This window comes from Photinus pyralis, unplaced genomic scaffold (genome assembly GCF_008802855.1).
Source record: "Photinus pyralis isolate 1611_PpyrPB1 unplaced genomic scaffold, Ppyr1.3 Ppyr1.4_LG10, whole genome shotgun sequence".
Classification (NCBI taxonomy): Eukaryota; Metazoa; Arthropoda; class Insecta; order Coleoptera; family Lampyridae; genus Photinus; species Photinus pyralis.
Genome location: NW_022170250.1, coordinates 15,628,103 through 15,647,948, shown reverse-complemented (window position 1 = coordinate 15,647,948; position 19,846 = coordinate 15,628,103). Strand labels below are relative to the sequence as shown.

General features: G+C 38.6%; 1 protein-coding gene across 1 annotated transcript; it reads left to right on the top strand.

Moving 5' to 3' along the window:
• Positions 1–8,753: 8,753 nt before the first annotated feature.
• On the top strand, positions 8,754–15,426 carry LOC116161918 (acid phosphatase type 7-like). The gene is made up of 4 exons (XM_031475415.1): positions 8,754–9,204; positions 9,253–9,461; positions 14,472–14,569; positions 14,620–15,426. The coding sequence occupies exons 1-4, from the start codon at positions 8,892–8,894 to the stop codon at positions 15,302–15,304; spliced, it is 1,305 nt and encodes a 434-aa protein (XP_031331275.1). The 5' UTR covers positions 8,754–8,891; the 3' UTR covers positions 15,305–15,426.
• The last annotated feature ends 4,420 nt before the right edge of the window (positions 15,427–19,846 follow it).

The window sequence follows — 19,846 nt, the reverse complement described above, 5'->3', positions numbered from 1 at the left end:
TCTTTTCTTCGGGTTCCTCGGTTTCTTCGGGTTCTCCGGACTTTTCGGATTATTCGGATTCTTCGGATTTCCGGATTCTTCGGAAATAGTTGAAGGAGAAAAGAGAATGTAATGAGAAGGGAAACAGGAGGAAAAAAGAAGAGAGTGAAGAGAAAAAGAAGAGGAAGCAGCGCAAGAAGAAGCAGCCGACGCTGCAAAAACCAGAAGTGGCAGAAGAAGTTGAAAATTCAGAAGAAGCAAAGGAAGAAACGGAAGCTGGCAGCAGGCGAGGCAGAGTAAGCAGTGGCGCCGGAGGGGGCACAAATAGCAGAAAAAGCAGAGGAGGCCGAGAGGGCAGATTTGCTTATATAGCAAAATATCGGTCTTTTATGAACACTGCCGAACGCTCTCGACTGTTCTAGAACAAATCACATCATATTTCCCTGAAAGATTCGTAACATCCGCTGTCGTTCTTTATCGCCGATGACTAATCTTTCATAGCGCCTCAATGTGTATCGGGAATTCTGGAATATTGGCTGCAATTTTCAGATAACCTAAGGAAAAGTTCAGAAAGCTGTGAAGGAAATCGGAAGAACCTCAGGGAAATTCACATTCAGGACAACCTGAAGAAGAAAAAGAAGAGAAGAAGAAGGAGGATGCGGAGGAGGAGGAACAAGGGGAGAGGGAGAGGAGAAAAAAGAGAAGCAGTACTGGAATCGGAGCAAGCAAAAGATGCGGACGACGCTGAACAGACAAAAAACTTGAAGCGCTGCAGTTGTCGAAGTTCAGAGGCAGCAGAGGAGGCATATGAATCAGAGGAGGTAGAAGGGGCGGAGCAGGTAAATGAGGAGGAGAAGCATAAGACGCAGAGGATCATAGAAACAGAAGAAGGAGAGAAGGACTTTCAGTTTATTCAGATCTGTTAAATCCCTTAGATCTCTGAGATCTTCCAGATCCTTCAAATCCTTCAGACAAATCGGACTCATATGATCCTTCAGGTCCTTCAGATCTTCAGATATTCTTGTTGCTTAAAATTTGATAGCCACAATCGTGTCCGTGTGAAATCTTTGCTTATTTTCAAGAAATATTACGCACCTAGTGTCAGTAACGTACAAATATATCATTTGATAGGTGTTAATGTTAAATAATGGTTTTCATTGGATGGTATGACGTCAATATACTGAAAATAGATGACCAATGAGATTTGTCCATAAATAAAATATAAGTTATAGGTACTACAAGTCGTGTGGCAGTGACTGTGGCATCAATCATTGCCTACACTAACAATTGACATTCGGAGCAAACTCTTTTTAGTTCTTGCGATTTCATTTAAGTGCAGAAGAGAATCGAAGTGCCCAAAGTGGCATATTATAGTGTACAGTACAATAACCTTAAGCTATTACTCGATTTGCGATTTGTCGTTGATTTACAATTCAGCGTCGCGCGCCACTGGTGTTCCGCAGTGCTCGGGGCGTGGACAACTGCTACTCAAAAAAAAATATTCAAATCGCCGCGCTTTATGGCGATCAATTCTCGACTAGTTTTTATGCGAGTTATTGGTTTAAAAAAAAGGATCGGCGCGTTTCCTTCTTGAGCCAAACCCGAAAAGATTCTTCCTGTCGCGACTATCACCGAATTTCTTAGAAGACCCGCCCGGGCATCTCAAATATTCGCTTTAAAGTAATTAAAAAACGAAGAACTCCTTTTACATTGTGTAGACACTGATATGTCAGTTTTTGGTCACATAATTAGCTGTACATTAAGCGAATTCACGATACATCATCGCGTCTCCGTCTCTCTCTCGCTCGCGCGCATTCTTATCCTTTTCGGGCGACAATCTAAGACTAATTCGTAACTAACTAATGCTTGGGGTAATTACGCGCGTCAGAGCAATTAGAGCGTGGGCATTTTGGGCGATTTTCGCCTAGGTTTCCGAGTTTTTTGCCGGACGGCCATTGAAGCGTAAACGTGTAGCACATGAAAATTGGGACGCGGACTAATTACAGTTGTTCTGTATTGTTTTTAGGGATAATGAGGGGCGGTTCTTAAGACATACCGTTCACCGGTGGCCATATTTTATATTTATAATTAATTGCGGGAACGCCTCGAATTGATGGCCGAAAATTTTCGGTGCACCGGGGCCGGCGTACCAATTTTATGTTAATCGCCGACAATTGCGCTTTATCCGCGCCCGGTATTTCGGCAAAAAAAGCGGCCACCGACGAGTTCGCTAGGGGGTACAAAAATGCGGGAGAAATTTCTCTGTAGCGTTCAGGTAAGCCGCTTCCAGTTTTGGAATCTATGGAATTGGCTGGGTTTTTCGGAGAGGGTCCATTTTGTAGGTGACCAAGTTGACTATGTCTGGTAAAAGCAACCAATCTGAAACTACTGCTAGCTGTCCGAAATTACAAAAAGCCCCTCATTAAAATATACGAAATATTCCTTCGCCCCATAAGTATTAGGGCACCTCCCGAAGGTATCTTTATTTCGCCTTTCCCTCCAGGTGTTGCCGATGCAGAAAATGGGATAGAAGTAGGTAGTAAGTCATGAAGTAAATATTTTGAAAAATGTAAGAGAAGCTAAGGCGAAGACAAACAGACGGACAGAGGAAGAGAGCGTCCGCCCGTTCGTCTGTCGTAAGCTCCAGCTACAGTCTTCAAAATATTTACTCTGTTTTCACATTTCAGCTAAACAAGTTGATGATGAAAGCGCATTTTTGGTAATGCAGATCAGTTTCATTAGCAAAGTTTAAAATTATCGATCTCACAAGTAATCTAACTCAAAATAGACTAGAGCCTGCACATCTATAACAGCATCAGAAAGCTTTTAATGAAAATTTAAAGTCTCTAGCAATTGTAATTGCTGAGATCTCAGCCCGACAGCCAGCCAGCCAGCCATAACGAATATAATAGCGTATTTTTTCAAAAATGCGCAAATAATTAAGTTGTTATACTGGTGGCGCTATCTAACGATAAAATTGTAGCACTTCCGAAAACCATATCGAATTTGAAGAAACTTTTCAAGTCTCTAGCTATTGTAATTGCTGAGATCTCAGTCGGACAGCCAACCAGCCATAACGAATATAATAGCGTATTACTTTTCCAAAAATGCGATAAAAAGTCTAACCGCAATCGTATGTTTAAACCGGTATTTACCCCGAGGAAACCGACCGAACTTAATAAATTTAAGTAAGGGATTAAGTGCGTCGAACACTTAAATAAAACAGAATATACGCAGAAAGAATGGAAGACACCATAAAATGTATCGAAGAGACTGATAAAATTGGAAGGAATAGAAGACAATGAAAAACTGTGGAAGGTCGAGACGGCGAGAAAATACCGAAAGAAAACTAAGGAGCAGAGAAAATCGCGCACCATCAGGAAACTAAGGAACATAGAAAAAACAAAGAATCTGAAGAGCCGACTGAGATAGAAAGGTCGCGGAGATACTGGAGAAAGGAGTCGAATAATCCAAGAGACAAAAGAAACCAAAGGAAAAGGAAACAAAAAAGGCACCGGAACGATCCAAAAAACAGTGGTAGGATAAGCAAGAACCCAATCCAAGGAGTAGACAAAAGCAAAGATAAATAAAAATCCCAAAAAACGAAGCTCCTGGGTATGGCTATATAGCTATAGCATGTGCAGAAAACCAAACGGAGATGTCAAAAGGGTCTTCTTTATTTTTTGGCCTACATTGCCAATTTACAAACTCCGACCTACAAATTTGATAAAGAATCCACGTGAAAAATTTAATCGTAATCGGTACAATCGTACACGGACGGACGGACGGACGGACAGACGCCGCAGATAATAAACTCGCTAGAAGCTCGTTAATAAAGTCGTAGAAGGAAACGAATACATTGAATTAGAACGAAACAGAATTAAGATATAAAGATTCGCATACGATTTTCAGTAGAGGAACTTTTTGCCACTCGCTCGCATTCGGAAACCAAACTTTTAATCCGACTCATATTCAATAGCACTAATCCATGATCTCGTAGAAATCTTTATATCTTAATTCTGTTTCGTTCGATTGACATCGCTCTCTTTTTGTTCATTTGACCATTTGACCATTTGTCCATTTGACCATTTGACCATTTGACCATTTGACCATTTTGACCATTTGACCATTTGGTTGCTTGGTTATTTGATTATTTGATTATTGGATTATTTGATTATTTGATTATTTGATTATTTGATTATTTGATTATTTGATTATTTGATTATTTGGTTATTTGGTTATTTTGTTATTTGGTTATTTGATTAATTGATTATTTGATTATTGATTATTTGATTGTTTGATTATTTGATTATTTGATCATTTGATTATTTGATTATTTGGTTATTTGATTACCTATTTGATTATTTGACTCTTTTAATAGTTGCCTATTTGACTTTTTGCCTATTTGCCTATTTGACTATTGGACTATTTGACCATTTGACCATTTTGACCATTTGACCATTTGGTTGTTTGATTATTTGATTATTGGATTATTTAATTATTTGATTATTTGGTTATTTGATTACCTATTTGATTATTTGACTCCTTTAATAGTTGCCTATTTGACTATTTGACTCTTTAACTATCTGACTATCTGACTATCTCACTATCTGACTATCTGACGATCTGACTATTTGACTATTCGACTATGCGACTATTCGACTATTCGACTATTTGACTATTCGACTATTTGACAATTTGACTATTTGACTATTTGAGTGTTTGACTATTTTAATGTGTGATTGTTTGACTATGTGACTGTTTGACTATGTGACTGTTTGACTATTTAACTATTTCACTATTTGACTATTTAAGAGCAAATGAACCGCATTCTATTGATATGGAAATCCAAGAACGGAAGTGGAAAGATCTCAAAGAAAAAAACAAAATCGATAAAAGTGAAAAATGAAGATATTGCAGAAACCGAAGATAAACAAATTGACAAAAATAACAAAAAAGACGACAAACACAAACGAAAAATCAGATATAACACAAACAAAATCTAAACAGCGGAAATAAGAGACTAAAAAGAGGTTTTTTGGCTTCAACGTTAATGGTATTTTAAGGGTCTTTAACAAACATCAAGAGTCGCATTGAACATCAAGTTCCAAGGGTTTTATGAAGCGAGGTCTTGTTGATGGTTTTCAAAAACATTGAAGAGAATTCTTGGTTCATCCGGGCAGCGGAGTTGGTAAAGTTCTTTTCTTATCAATCTAAAATTTTCTTTGGAAGCCCATTTAGTTTAGATATACTTAGTTTCATTTAGGATAGTTCTTTATTTTCGCGGCTAGAGGCCAGCCGGATGTTATAGGTTTCATTGACTTTACTTCATTCTTTTGTCGCTACAGTTCACGCTTTCTGCCTTTTTGCTCTTCACGCACAGCATTCTATGTAAAATACAAGTAGATGACCTATGTTCGTTCTGGCGCAGGAAGTGACGTCACCCCAATCAGAGACGAGCACGTGACGTCACAGCTAATCAGAGACGAGCACGCCCCTCTATGCCCCTCCCCTTGGCCAATGGGATACGGTAGGCGGGGCCTTTAGAGACCGCCCCCTGTGGCGTCACAGCCAATGAGCGGTGTGGTCGGCCATTTTGGATCGAGCGCCATTTTATTAGTCACCAAATCCACCATCTTGAATCGGTCGCCATTTTATTAGTTTTTAATTCCGCCATCTTGGATCGGTCGCCATTTTATTAGTCACTAAATCCGCCATCTTGATAATAATAATCACACTACAACCCCCCCCCCCCCCCCATCGGAATTTAGTGACTAAACCAAGTCAGCCATGCTTCGTCGCGTATTCAGAGCGTTTCGTATTTGTTTTCCAATAGTGCTTTTCAGATGTAAGGTGTGTTGCCGAACCGTAGGGGTATATCACCACATCTCCCCCGGGCTATTTTCACACCACTTGATACGTTCTCTCTGCGCTTCGTGATTCTTTCTCGCTTTATCCCCTTTACCTCCACCTCGTATATCTCTGCATTGAACCATTACACCCTCTTCACCCCCCGCTCTAGGTTTTTACGTTTCTGTCGGATCTCCTACACATTTTCTTCACATTCCCAAAACATTTCCCTAACCCGGCCATCACAATATGTCTTTCAAGCCCTCCCCACACTTCTTCTATGCTTCCCTCGCTCCGTTTTCTTTACGTCACACTTCTACTGGGACATCTCCTTATTCGCGATCGTCGTGCTTGGTGAAATCCTTCTTTATCTCCCCCATGCTCCTTCGGATGATCTCATCCATATCTCCTACACCTCTTTATTCAGTCCTCCTTCAAACCTTCTTTGGACTTCCTTTGTCACTCCTCCTCCCACCAAGCGTGACGATCTGAGAGAAGCGTAAAGGTAACGTTAAGAAAAGGGAAATGAGAGCAAGCGTAAGGGAGGTGCAAATAAGGCTTGAAAGGGGTGTGCAGAGAACTTTATGGAGGGTTAAGGTAAGCGTTTATGATGTGCGAAGAAGATGTGAAAGTCAAAGAGAAACGTGAAAACAGAGAAGGAGAGTTGAGGGTGGAGATCGAGGGGGTGAAGAGGTTGTAAAGGTGGTATAGTGGAAGTGGGGTGAAAATATATTGATGGGCTTTGAAGGAACAACGAGTCAATATGATGGTTCTACTTGTGGAAATGAAACTAGAAGGAAAAACGCGTTAGAGAGGGGGGGGGGGCAGAATAAGTAGAAAACAAGAAAATAGAACAGAGAGTGAGAATGATAGAGAAGGAAGAGAAAGAAAATAGATAATAAAAAAGGGAAGACAAAGAAGTGAAGATTAGACAGACGGGAAAGATTCCAAAGATACAAAAGCAAATAGGGAAACGAATAAAATAGGAAATGTGAAGAGTGTAGTAAATGAGAAGTGGATAAAGAAAGTGAAGGAGTGAAGTGTAGATTGGGGAAGATGGAGAAGGAAAAATATTTAGAAGATGAGAGAGTTTACAAAGGGTAGAGACAAAATACAGTAAAACGAAGCGGAATGCGCGAAGTCGATAAGCGGAAGCAGAAGGGGAAGGAAAGAAGGAAGAGTGAGGAGAGCCAGGTATGTAAGAAGAACAGAAAAATCGAGTAAAGAGTAGCCGAAAAGGAGAAGGGCGACGACTAGAAAATGGAAATACGGAAAGAAGGGTAGTAGAAGGACTGTAGTGTGTAATGGTAAACAAGAATAAGAAGAACGGGAAAAATATTTAGAGGAACAAAGGGGTTTAGACAGAGGAAAAAAATGAGAAAGGATTTCATAAGGAGAACGAAGAGTGTGAAGCAAGAAAGGGAAGGAAGAAAAGAGAGGTGTGGAGAATGAGTCACGGGTGGGAAAAAGAAGGAAAGTAGAAGGAAAAGGACGGAATAGAAGAAAGTAAAAGAAGGAAAGTAAGCGCATATAAATAAACGAAAATAGGAGTTGATATATGGGGTGCAGCGGAAGGAGGGAATGTACTAAAGAGGGGAAAAGGAGAACAAAGAGAAGAAGAAACATTATATTGCTGAAAAGAGAAGCAAAATGAGAGAATGGTGAACATTGAAAAGAGGTAACTGCGGAATGATGAACGGAAAGATACTGGTGAGTACACAGGGTAGGGAAAGAAAGGGATAAAGTGGGAGGAGATAGAAATGCGTTTAGAGAACTTGAAGAAGATAAAGAATGGAGAGTAGAGGGAAAGATAGAGAATAAGGTGATGGGAGTAATACCAAAGAAGAAAAAGTGATAAGGTTGAGGAGGTGACAGAAAGTGAAAGAATATGGAGGATAGAAAGTGAAAGTTGGAGAGATCGTTATGTATATGGAAAGGGGACAAAGAAATGAGGTAGGGATAAGAACTGAGAAGGAAGGTGGAAGAAAAACGAAAGGGGCCAAGAAAAAAGAAGGGAGAGGACAGAGCAGAAAGTGGGAATGATTAGAACGAAAAAAAACATATAATAAAAAGGGAGAAGAGAAAGAAGCGAAGATTTGTGAAAAGAAATAAACGAGTGATGATGGGAAAGACCAGGGAGGCTAGGAAGGTAAGAATCGAGAAGAAGGCGGAAAAGAAAAAAACAGAGAACGGGGTCCAAGGTTTAAAAAGGGTGTAGTGGAAGACAAAGACGAGAAAGAACTAAAGACAAAAGAGGAATGTAAAAAAGTAAACCAAAAAATTGCAGTAGATGAAAAAAACGTGATGGGTGTGGAGGAAAGGGGAATGATAACGAAGAACGGAACGAAGGGCCAAGAGAAGAAAAAGGTTTAGAAAAAAGGGGTGTAGAAGGAAGAGGTAAAAAATAAAGAAGTGAGGCCAAGAAGAGGAAGAATAAGGAAAAAAGGGTAAGGTAGAGTAAGAATGAAAGAACAGAGTGAGTAAAAGTAAAAGAAGGTAAAATGAAAAGGGGGGTCAAAAAGAAGGAAGTCGAAGGTATGTGAGGAGAAGAGGAAGAATGGTAGTAAAATGGAGAAAGCGAAAAAAGGATGAAAAAAGGGAAAGAGGAAAAGGATCAGAGATCTAGAAGACGTTGAAAAGGGAAAAGGAAGTGGTGTGAAACAAATGAAGCTTCAAAGCGACGTAAAGAAATTTGAAAAGAAAATAAAGAGAAAGAAGCTAAAGAGGGTTGTGAAGTGCGTATGGTAGGGTGGGTGTGCAATTAATAGTTTACATTCATTTTTCTCGTTTCTAGTGCCAAACAATCAAAACAAGTGCAATCTGTGGGTGGTATTTCGAACTTGTAACGATTGATAATTTACTATCACCGCCATCTAGCGGCATTTACGTCAACTTTCTAACTAATTATAAACACAAAGGTTGCGCATTTGGTGCGCGTCTTTTTGTGTTGATTGTTTAATTCTCGAGTCAATGTCCAACGATTGCATCTGTAAACAAATAAAGGTCAGTGATAAGTAGCAGTTGTTTACACTGGCACTCCGTTTCAGTAGTTAGTGTGCGAAATGTGGCGATTTTTACTGGTACTATCCTCCGCAGTATGCATAAACTGCAAGATTGTGCCAATCACAAACCATGTACCAATGCAACCCGAGCAGGTGCACATAGCGTACGGCGATAGCGTTTACGAAATAGTCGCGACCTGGTCGACGGTCGGCGACACAAAGGAATCTATCGTCGAATACGGCACCGGTTTTCAATCTTTGAACTACACGGCCGCCGGCTCCTCCAGACTCTTCACCGACGGAGGTCGCAAGGGACGTTCCCAATACGTTCACTCGGTCACCCTGAAGAACCTTCGACCTTCTACCGTTTACGGTAAGCGAAATGAGATCGCGCGGCTGCTATTTACGTTTTTTCAAACAGTGTACCATGTGGGTAGTCGATTTGGTTGGTCGAACGAGTTTCTGTTCAGGACGCCACCTGTCGTCGAACGCTGGCAACCGAGCTTGGCGATTTTCGGCGATATGGGCTTGGAAAACGCGCAGTCCTTGGCGAGGTTGGAGGAGGATACGCACCGAGGCATGTACGACGCTATTTTACATGTCGGGGATTTCGCGTACGATATGAATTCGGTAAGGTATACTTAATTGGCCGCTAGATGGCGGTAACCGCATCCTTTATTGATCACTTCCAGAAAAATGTGTTTATAGATTTGCGAACGTGTTCTCTTGAATGTGTCCATTTATAACCACGTAGAGGCCTTATTAACCTCCGGGGGAAGGGGTGATTTTTATCATTCCTCTTCCTCCCACCACAAATCTCTCACACGCGCCTAAAATAGAAAAGTGGCAGTTCTGTTCATTTTCATCCCTAAATGGAGGGGAATGGGTAATAGCTGTCCATCGTTTAAATAAGAGTTTAAGTAAGAGAGCAAGTACTTTTGAATAATCGTTTCTTTTGGGGGTGATCTTCCCCACTAACATGGAGTTGCTTCACAAAAATTTGTCAGTTCGTGTAAGTGGAAAACATTTTTTAATTGAGGAGGGGGTGTAAGGGGTGCAGCAGGCTCTTTTGCATATAAGGGGTTGAACTTCCCTTCTTGAAACACTATTTTGACTTTCTAAGTGAACTTGAAAATGTTTTAGTAATTAACGGAGTTGCCTTTTGGAAAAACTTCTTCAGCGGATTTTCAGAAACCGCAAATGTTTTTTTTTAATCCTGCCGTTTGAGAATTAGAGCAAGCCACAATTTTAGCTCGAAGTAAAGCTAAAATTTTGAACCACGTACTAACTACGTCGTGACCCAAAACCGAACACATCCCAAAAATCTCTTCGCAAGGATCCCTACCATAGACAAAATGGCTTCTTATCAATGACTCGCCCTTCTTTACTTTTCGATTCGATTTCTTTATTTCTGCACTACCAATTAAATAAAATTGTACTTTCCACGATACTGAAATGATCTCGTGCTCATTTTGTGGTTTGGAGTAGATGAGACTAAATTAAGAAACCCGCTTTAGCTCCAATTACAACCGCATCTCGTCTCCAAACAACAAAAACAATGCTCTAGAGAAATCAAAAACGCAGAAAGGAGAATGTTTGATTCCACCAAATACAAATTTACTCTCTTAATTTCAACACCCTGTAAACCCTTGAAACCTAAAAAAATTGCAACTTTACCTATCTCTATAAAAATATCAATAAATAAATCCAAATTTAGAGCTACCGTTACAAGGAGAGACATTTTTAAGTTTTTGTTTCTTCTGGAGTTGTTTTTCTCACAAACAGGAAACAGTTGCAGTTACTCTCAATGGAACATGTGAATATTGTTTTAAAGTTGATGGATTAAGCACCATGCAACGATCATCCATAGAAACCCATCTTTTAAAATAGGAAAGGGGGTGGTAACAGGAAACGGGTACTTTTGAATGATCATTTTTTCGGTGGTTTTAGCGAATTTTTCAACGAACAAGTAAGGCTGACTGCCCCTAATTTAGTATGGGCACGCTTTTCAGCCGGCGATCGCGAAAACTAACCGGCGCAACCGCCATTTTCGTGTTGTCTACAGTATTTGAGGAGACACCACTTCCACCATCAAATAAGCTCCTCCAGATAAAACACGTGCGTTAATAAATTTTCGCCTGAGAACGAATCTTCTTATCGCAAACGACCAGATGTGTCTTACTTCTAACGCCTCATCTAAATTGAATAATTTCCAAAAGCGACAAATTTAAGCAAGAAAATTACCCGTTTACGAAATTTTTAAAAGTAAAGACAGCACTGAGATAGAAATTCAAATAGAACAAACTAAATCTGTGCTTTTTTTGGTTTTTTGTGGGTGTTTTTTCCACATACTGGAGACACTTCACCCCAATGGCAAATGAGATCATTTGGAATGAATGGATAAAACACCAAGAATTCTCCAATTGTCCCAAGAATCCCTCAAATGTGGAAGGGTATTTCGTATTTTCGTTTCCTATGGGGTGGTTTTTCCACTTAATGGATATCTGCTCGCAAGGAGAGGGAAGGACAATTTTCATTTTTTGGGTGTGGTTTTCCCTCACAGTTAGTAGGCAGTTGCTCAGATAAACCACTTCAAATTTTGTGTACGCAAACATTCTAAAAGAAATTCTATGAAATTCTACAAAAATTCTAGAAAATTCTAAAAAAGTTATAAAATAATAATTACGTGTGCGTGTGCGTTCGGAAAAAATTCCAAATAATTCACGAAAAGCTCTAAAAATTCTAAATAATTCAAGAAAAGTTCTAAAAAGTTCCACAAAATTCTCTCGAAAATTCTAAAAAATTTTAAAATGTTTTTAAAATTCTAGAAACTTCTTCAAAATGCCAGTAGTGTACAGCAAAATTCTACAGTGATTTTTCCCTTGGGGTAAAACACTTCAAATTTTGTATACGCTAGAAATGCTAAAAGAAATTCCAAGAAATTTTTAAAAAATCCTAGAAAATTCTAAAAAATGTATAAAATAATGATTACGTATGCGTGTGCCTTCGGAAAAAATTCTAGAAAATTCAAGAAAAGTTCTAAAAAAACTAAATAATTTAAGAGAAGTTCTAAACAATTCTAAAAAATTCTAAAAAAAAATGTGAAAGTACCTGAAAAATTCTAGAAAATTCTACAAAATTCTAACAAATTCTAAAAAATTCTAGACAAATCTAAAAAAGTGTTAACGTACCTAAAAATTAATTCTAGAGAATTAAAAGCTAGTAGTGTACGCCAAAATTCAACAGTGATCTTCCCTTCCGGTAAACTACTTCAATTTTTGTGTACACTAAAATTCTGAAAGATCTAGAAAGTTTTAAAAAATGTATAAAAATAATTACATGTGCGTGTGCGTTCGAAAAAAGTTATAGAAAATTCAAGAAAAATTTAAAGAAATTTTTAAATAATTCAGGGAAAGTTGTAAACAATTCTAGAAAGTTCTAAAAAATTTCCAAAATATTTTAAAAATTCTACAAACTTCTACAAAATGTCAGTAGTGAACAAAATTCTACAGTGAATTTCTCCTTAGGGGAAACCACTTCAAATTTTGGGTACACTAATAGAAAGTCCAAGAAATTCTAAAGAATTCTAGAAAAATCTAAAAAAATGTTAAAGTACCTAAAAATAAATTCTAGAAAATTAAATGCTAGTAGTGGACGCCAAAATTCACAGTCATTTTCCCCTCCGGTAAACTACTTCAATTTTTGTGTACACTAAAATCCTAAAAGGAATGCCTAGAAATTCTAAAAAAAATTCTAGAAAATTCTAGAAAATGTATAGAATGATAATTATGAGTGCGTGTACGTTCGGAAAACAATTTTAAAAACTGTTTAAATAATTCAAGAAAAGTTTTAAAAAATTCTAGAAAATTTTTAAAAAATTCTAAAATATTTTACCACTTCTAGAAACTTTTACAACATGCCAGTAGTGTACAGCAAAATTCTACAGTGATTTTCCCCTTAGGATAAACCACTTCAAAGTTTATGTACACAAAAATTTTAAAAGAAATTCCAAGAAATTCTAAAAAAATTCTAGAAAATTCTCAACAAATTTTTAAATTTTTTAAAAATTCTAGAAACTTCTACAAAATGCCAGTAGTGTACAGCAAAATTCTACATAAACTTTCACCGTGGGGTAAACCACTTTAAATTTTGTGTAAGCTAGAATTCTAAAAGAAATTCCAAGAAATTGTAAAAAATTCGAGAAAAAAAATGTATATAATAATAATTACGTGGGCGTGTGCGCTCGGAAATTTTTTTAGAAAATTCAAGAAAAGTTCTATAAAAAAATAAATAATTCAAGAGTTCTAAAAAATTCTAAAAGTGTTAAAGTACTTAAAAATTTTACAAAATGCTAGTAGTGTAGTGTGTACGCCAAAATTTGACAGTGATTCTCCCCTTCGGTAAACCACTTCAAATTATGTGCACACTAAAGTTATAACAGAAATTTCTAGAACTTCTGAAAAAATTCTAGAAATTCAAGAAAAGTTCTAAAAAAATTAAATAATTCAAGAAAAGTTTAAATAATTCTAAAATATTTTAAAAATTCTAGAAACTTCTACCAAATGCCAGTAGTGTACAGCAGTAGAATTCTAAAAGGAATTCCAAGAAATTCTTTAAAATCCTAGAAAATTCTAAAAAATGTATAAAATAATGATTACCTACTTGGGCGTGTGCGTTCGGAAAAAGAATTCAAGAAAAGTTCTAAGAAATTCTAAAAAAAATTAAAAAATATTTCTATTTCTTGATTTCTTGTGGAGTGATATGTTTCCCTTGCGGAGGCAGTTGCTCCTAATGAAAAATGTAAATACTATTTTAAAGTTCATGGGTAACACGCTATACAACTTATTTTGTAACTGAAAGGGGGGGGGGGGGTTATTTAAGGAGAGCTACTTTTGAAGAAATATCAGCTTCTTATGGAGGTCGTTTTTTCATATTTTTACGGAAATAGTTGCCCCAGTGAAGAATTTAAATATTGATTTTAAAATTCATGGGTAAACCATCTCATCACTGTCGTTATATCTATGGCTACCCGTCTTTGATTGAAGAGAGAGGGGTGGGGGTATTGTATAAGGAGAATTGTCCCTTTCGTATGTGGGTGGTTTCCATTACGTACGCCCGATGAAAAATGTTTTTTTCCAAAATTCTCTCACTATTGTCTATAACACTGTTCCCATCGCCCTTCTAGAAATACCCTTCTCTTTCAAATCTTCCCTATATATGGAAATCCTCGTCTCCAAAATATTTCCTCTCTCTCTCTCTGAACCAACCCAAAATCCGAATTTTTCGGATTTTTTCGGAAACCTCGGAATATTCTTTAGATTTTCAACTTTCCGAAGTCTTTTACTCGAACTTCCTGCATCCTTTCAAAAAAATGTTCTCAAAAGCTATAATATTACTGAAGATCTTCACGAATTTTTCCTGAAATCTTTATCATTTATTAGTGTATGAATCTTTAATTGTTATAAATGTGGGAATGTTTGTCTTGCTGACCAACACTGTCACTGAGTACGTTCAATTTAGGTAGACTTTTACTCGCATTTAACTGTTGTCAGTCCGTGCGTGGGGGAGTGCCACATGGTTCCCACTTTGTACCTGTGTTATTTTTCTTATCTCTATTTTTGCATTGATGTATTCTTTCAGCATAATGGAGTCGTCGGGGACAAGTTCATGAAACTAATCGAGCCGATTGCCGCCTACGTGCCATACATGACGTGCGTCGGCAACCACGAGGAGCGATAGTACGCAATTTCCCCCCTGATGACTCCGCCACTGACCGCTTTCGTTTCAGTAACTTCAGCCATTACAAAATGCGCTTCAACATGCCCGGCGATACTGAGAATCTAATGTTCAGCTTTAACATGGGCCCCCTACACATCATCTCGATTTCGACCGAGGTCTACTACTTCCTAAACTACGGCATCAAGTCCCTGGTGTTCCAGTACGAGTGGCTCGAGAACGATCTCAGGGAGGCGACCGATCCGAAGAACCGAAGGGAACGGCCGTGGATCATCGTGATGGGCCATCGTCCGATGTACTGCAGCAACACCGATCCGGCGGATTGCGCGCATAACAGCACCTTTACGCGGGTCGGAATCCCCTTCTTTCACATGTTCGGCTTGGAGAAGCTCTTCTACGATAACAAGGTCGACGTGCTCATCTGGGCGCACCAGCACTCCTACGAGCGACTGTGGCCCATCTACGATTTTAAAATATTCAACGGTACCTACGAGCAACCCTACCTCAACCCCCTCGCTCCGGTACACATCATCACCGGTTCGGCCGGCTGCAAGGAGAACCACTCGCACTTCGACAACGATAAGCCCTACTGGTCGGCGTTCAGAAGCACAGACTACGGTTATACGCGCATGAAGGCCTACAATAAGACACACCTGTACTTCGAGCAAGTGTCCGATGATCAAGGTGGCGCTGTGATCGACTCGTTTTGGATTATACAGAACAAACGTAGTTTCTAGTAATTAGTTTAATGTAATTGATGCATAGTTTAATTTAACACCCTTGGTAACTCTTGTAGGATTAAGTGGTGAAGTAGGTACTCATCTTTTTATTAAATAAAGACGTTGTTGTTATTACTCCATCCGATAGAAGCTTTGAAAGGTGCTGACGTTTTTGACACCACAAAAATGAAAATGTGTATTTTTTACTCCCCAAATAACAAACAAGGGTACAAAAAAGAGTACGAAGCAGATGGGATAAAGTGAAAGAAAGAAGAAGTTTGAGGAGGAAAAGTAAAATAGGGGAAGAAATGAAGAGTAACAAGGTTGAGAAGTGTGATAATAGGGAAAAAAGGAAAGAGGATGTGCAAAGGCAAAGGATAAGGAACATTAGCAGGAAGAGAAAAGGAGTTAAGATGGAGGGAATGAGAAGAAGAAGAGCGTGAAAAAGAAAAAAACGCGATAGAAGGCGAGTACGAGGGTAAAAGAGATCAGTGTGAAAAACAAAGAGTGAAAAGGGACAAAAGGCAAAGAAGAAGAGAGAGAAGAGATAGGAAAACGAAAATAATTAGGGCAAGGGGGTTTAGAAAAATAATGAAGAAATGTGACCGAGAAGAGAATTTGAGAGGGAATAGAAAAAAGGTGAAAAAGGGCGAGAAATAGGCGATGAGAGGAAGTGGATTGCAAAAAAACGAAAAGGAGCTGTGAATAAAATGAAGATATGGGAAATTAAGATGGAGGAGGAAGAAGGAAAAAGAAGAATATAGGAAAATGGACAAGGTAGAGAGGTGTGATAGAGTGAAAAGAAAGAGAAAGACATAGAGAAGGAGATGGGGGTAAATTAACGTAGTGTGGCCTGTTTCAAATCTGCACGGAACTGTATAAAGAATTGTTTACTCAATAATAAGCGCAATTAAAGACACCGGAAATCGGATGTATTCGGAGGAAGGAAAGAGATGGATTCAAAAATACAGAAGACAGACAAAGAAAAGAATGGTTTTTGAGGGACAGAAGAGGAAGAAAACGGCATAAGTGAAAGGAAAAAAGAAGGTAATATGGAAAAGGGGTAAAGAGGAGAGCAGCGGAAGTGGTAAAGACAGATGTAAACAGATAAACAGAGAGGTATGTGGTGAGAGGGCCAGAGCGATCGAACTGGAAAAAGGAAGAAAGTAGGAGAGAAAGTTATAAACGATGGGGCGGAGCAGAGGGTGAGTATGATAGGGATGGGAAAGAAGGAAGAGCACAGAGCAAATGGTGGAACTGCTAAGCTAAGAAGAAATAAAAACATATAATCAGGAGAGAGAAAGACGTTGCGACAGGAAAGAGTGAAAAACTGGAAAAGGGAATTACGTGGGGAAGAGCGAACAGGGTAGTAAGTAGAGAAGCGAATAAAACAAGTCAAAACCCAGTAAAGTCTAGAGGGTAAGGAAGAAAGAAAAATATTTAAAAGAGGGGGGGGGAGTTGAGAAGGACGGAGAAATACGAGGGAAAAAATATAGAACAACAAAGCGTGTGTGAAGTAGATAGGGGAAGGAAGAAGTATAACAAAAAAAGGAAGAAGAAGGAGGATAAGGAGAACAGAAAAAATGGCACGGAAAAGGATATGGTAGAACGAAAAGACGCAGAAAAGGAGAGGGGATATGACTAGAAAAGGGGAATGCGCGGAGGAGGCTGAACATTGTAATAAATAGAGAAGAGGGAGAGAAAGAAATAAGAAAAGATTGTGGAGAGAGAGCAGAAAGTGTGAAGTAGATAGGGGAAGCAAGAAAGGGAACAGGAAACATCAAGGGAAAAAAGGAAATAAAGTAGAAGGAAAGAACGACTACAGCAAAATAAATAATGGAAGAAAAGGGAGGTAAACGGCGAAGAGTAAGAGAAGGGTTAAGAGTTAGAGTGCGAAGTGGACGATAGAGACGAAAGAGAAAAAAACAGAAAAAGTGGGCGGTGTAGAGAGGAAAAGTGAAGTAAAAGGACAGAAAAAAAGGGGCTGAGGGAAAAAAGATATAGAAAGTATAAAAAGAGGAAGAATAAAAGATGGCAGTACGTGAACAAATGTTAAGAGAGTCGACGAAAAAAAAGAAAAGGTGATAAAGAGAAACATACAAAAGGGACACGAGAAAGATAAGGGTTTGGAGAAAAAGGAAGAGTAAGAAGGGGAAAATGGAAAAAGTGGTGAGTTAAAGAAAAAGAGGGATGAAAGTGTGAGAAGAAAAGTAAGATTGAGTGCAGAGAGATATGGAGAAACGGGAATGGGATAAAAAGAAGAGGGAAGTGTGAGGAGAAGAGGGATAACGATGGGGGCAAAAGAAAAGATCTAAAATGAAAAAAAAGGAAAAAAGAAGACAGTGCATAGGAAGATGTCAGAGGGGGAAAAGGCAGTATAAGTGCGATAATAGAAAACAAGTATATTGTGCACAACTCCTGTGCAGATAAAGCGCATTTTTTAAAACCGAAATAGCTTTTGTTTTGACATCACCAATGGATACATTTCTTGCAAACGTCTCAATCGCCCTTTGTGAGTACCCTCTTCGATAAGAGGTCGAGGAGGAGGGCTATGGTTGGTAGAAATTAATTCTTTCGTTGAGACCTTTCATTAGAGTACCATGAAGGATAAAACTAGTTCCACTCCTCCCCCCCCCCCTCCACCCCATACTTTGATAAGAGGACAGAAAGGAGAGCAGTAGTTGGTAGAAAACGGTTCCTTTCGTTGAGACCTTTAATTAGAATACAATGAGATAAAATTAGTTTTTAACACCCCCCCCCCCCTAGGCTCCGTAGCTCACTGATCTCGAAAAAGAGTCGCACGGGAAAGTTATAGTTTGTACAAACCAATTTATTTGGATGAGACCTTTCCTGTGAAGAGAGAGAAGCAAATGAATACAGAAAAGGTTGGGAAGATAGATAATAATCGAGAAAGTGACAAACAAAAATAAGAAAAGAGTATGAATCGAGTACAGAAAGAGAAGTAGTAGGAGGAGAAGAAGGTGGAAAAGGCTAAGAATGAGATTAGGGTGCAGAGTTAGAAAAGCGAGAAGTGGAAGACATAGACGACAAAGGAAGAAGAATGGTGAACGAAAGAAGAGGTGAAGTGGAAGGCTAAGAATGAGGGATTGCGAAAGAAAGGACGAAGAATCTAAAGAACTAACGCAAAAATAAGAAAAATAGGAATTGACAGTAGATGAAAAACGTGACGGGTGTGGACGAAAGAAAAGTGATAAAGAAGAACGGAAAAGGTTTGCAAAAAAATTATGTATAGAGTTGGGGCGAAGAAGAGGGAGAATGTGGAAGGAAAGAAAGACAGGGAGAATAAGAATACGAGAAAATAGGCGGGGAAGAAACCTAGACGGAGTGGAAAGAGGATAAAGGAAAATGAAATGGGAGAGGGGCGAAAAAAGATGGAGGTTCAAGATATGTGGGAAGAAGAGAGATAGAAGAAAAATCAGGCAATAGAAAAGGTGCATAGGAAGATGTGGGGGAATGGAAATGGAAGTTTTAGAGGGAGAAACGTTTTAGAGCGAACATGGAGAGAAGGATAGAAAAAAAGGTCTCAGAGAAAGAAGATATAGAAAGTATAAAAAAAGGAAGAAGAAAAGATGGCAGTAAGTGAACAAATGAGAAGAGAGTCGACGGAAAAGAAAAAAAGGTGATAGAGAGAAACGTACAAAAGCGACAAGAGGAAGAAGAGGGTTTGGAGAAAAAGGAAGAGTAAGAAGGGGAAAATGGAGTGGGAAGGAAACCTAGAGGGAATGGATTAGAGTGAATGAAATGAAAATGGAAGGAAATGTGGTGGCTCAAATAAAGAAATTAAAGATGAAAGCATGAGAAGAAAAGCAAAATTGAGTGCAGAGAGATATGGAGAAACGGAGTGGGACATTAAAGAAGAGGGAAGTGTGAGGAGAAGAGGGAGAACGGTGGGGAAAAATGAAAAGGAAATCAAGAGAGGTAGTACGAGAGAAAAGGGGGGAAAATAGGAAAAAGGAAAATAAAGGGAAGGAAAAAAAGAGATAATGGACCAAAAATTGTAAAGTGTATATGTGTGAAGAGAGAGAAACAAGTGAATACAGGAAAGATTGGGAAGAGAATCGAGAAAGTAAATAAAGAAGTGGGCGAAAAAAATGAAGAGGGAGTGAAGTGTAGATTGCTGAAAAGGAAAAAGGGAAAAATATTTATAAGGAAAAGAAGGTTTGACAAACAAAAATAAGAAAAGAGTGTGAATCGAGTACAGAAAGAAAAGTAGTGGAAGGAGAAGAAGGTGGAAAAGGCTAAGAATGAGATTAGGGCGCAGAGCGAAAAGTGAAAGAGAAAGAGGTGAAGAACAGACGAAGAATCTAAAGAACTAAAACAAAAATAAGAAAAAAGGAATTGACAGTAGATGAAGAACGTGACGGATGTGGACGAAAGAAAAGTGATAAAGAAGAACGGAAAAAAGGGCGAAAGGAAGGAAAAAGGTTTGCATAAAAATGATGTATAGAATTGGGACGAAGAAGAGAGAGAATGTGGAAGGAAAGAGAGACAGAGAGAATAAGAATACGAGAAAATGGGCGGGGGAGAAACCTAGAGGGA

Bases quoted from the DNA above. Each gene is read 5' to 3' on its own strand.
- LOC116161918 (XM_031475415.1), top strand. From the start codon at position 8,892: ATGTGGCGATTTTTACTGGTACTATCCTCCGCAGTATGCATAAACTGC. The intron at 9,205-9,252 runs GTAAGCGAAATG...TTTTTCAAACAG, and splicing joins TCGACCTTCTACCGTTTACG to TGTACCATGTGGGTAGTCGA. The intron at 14,570-14,619 runs GTACGCAATTTC...CTTTCGTTTCAG, and splicing joins GGCAACCACGAGGAGCGATA to TAACTTCAGCCATTACAAAA.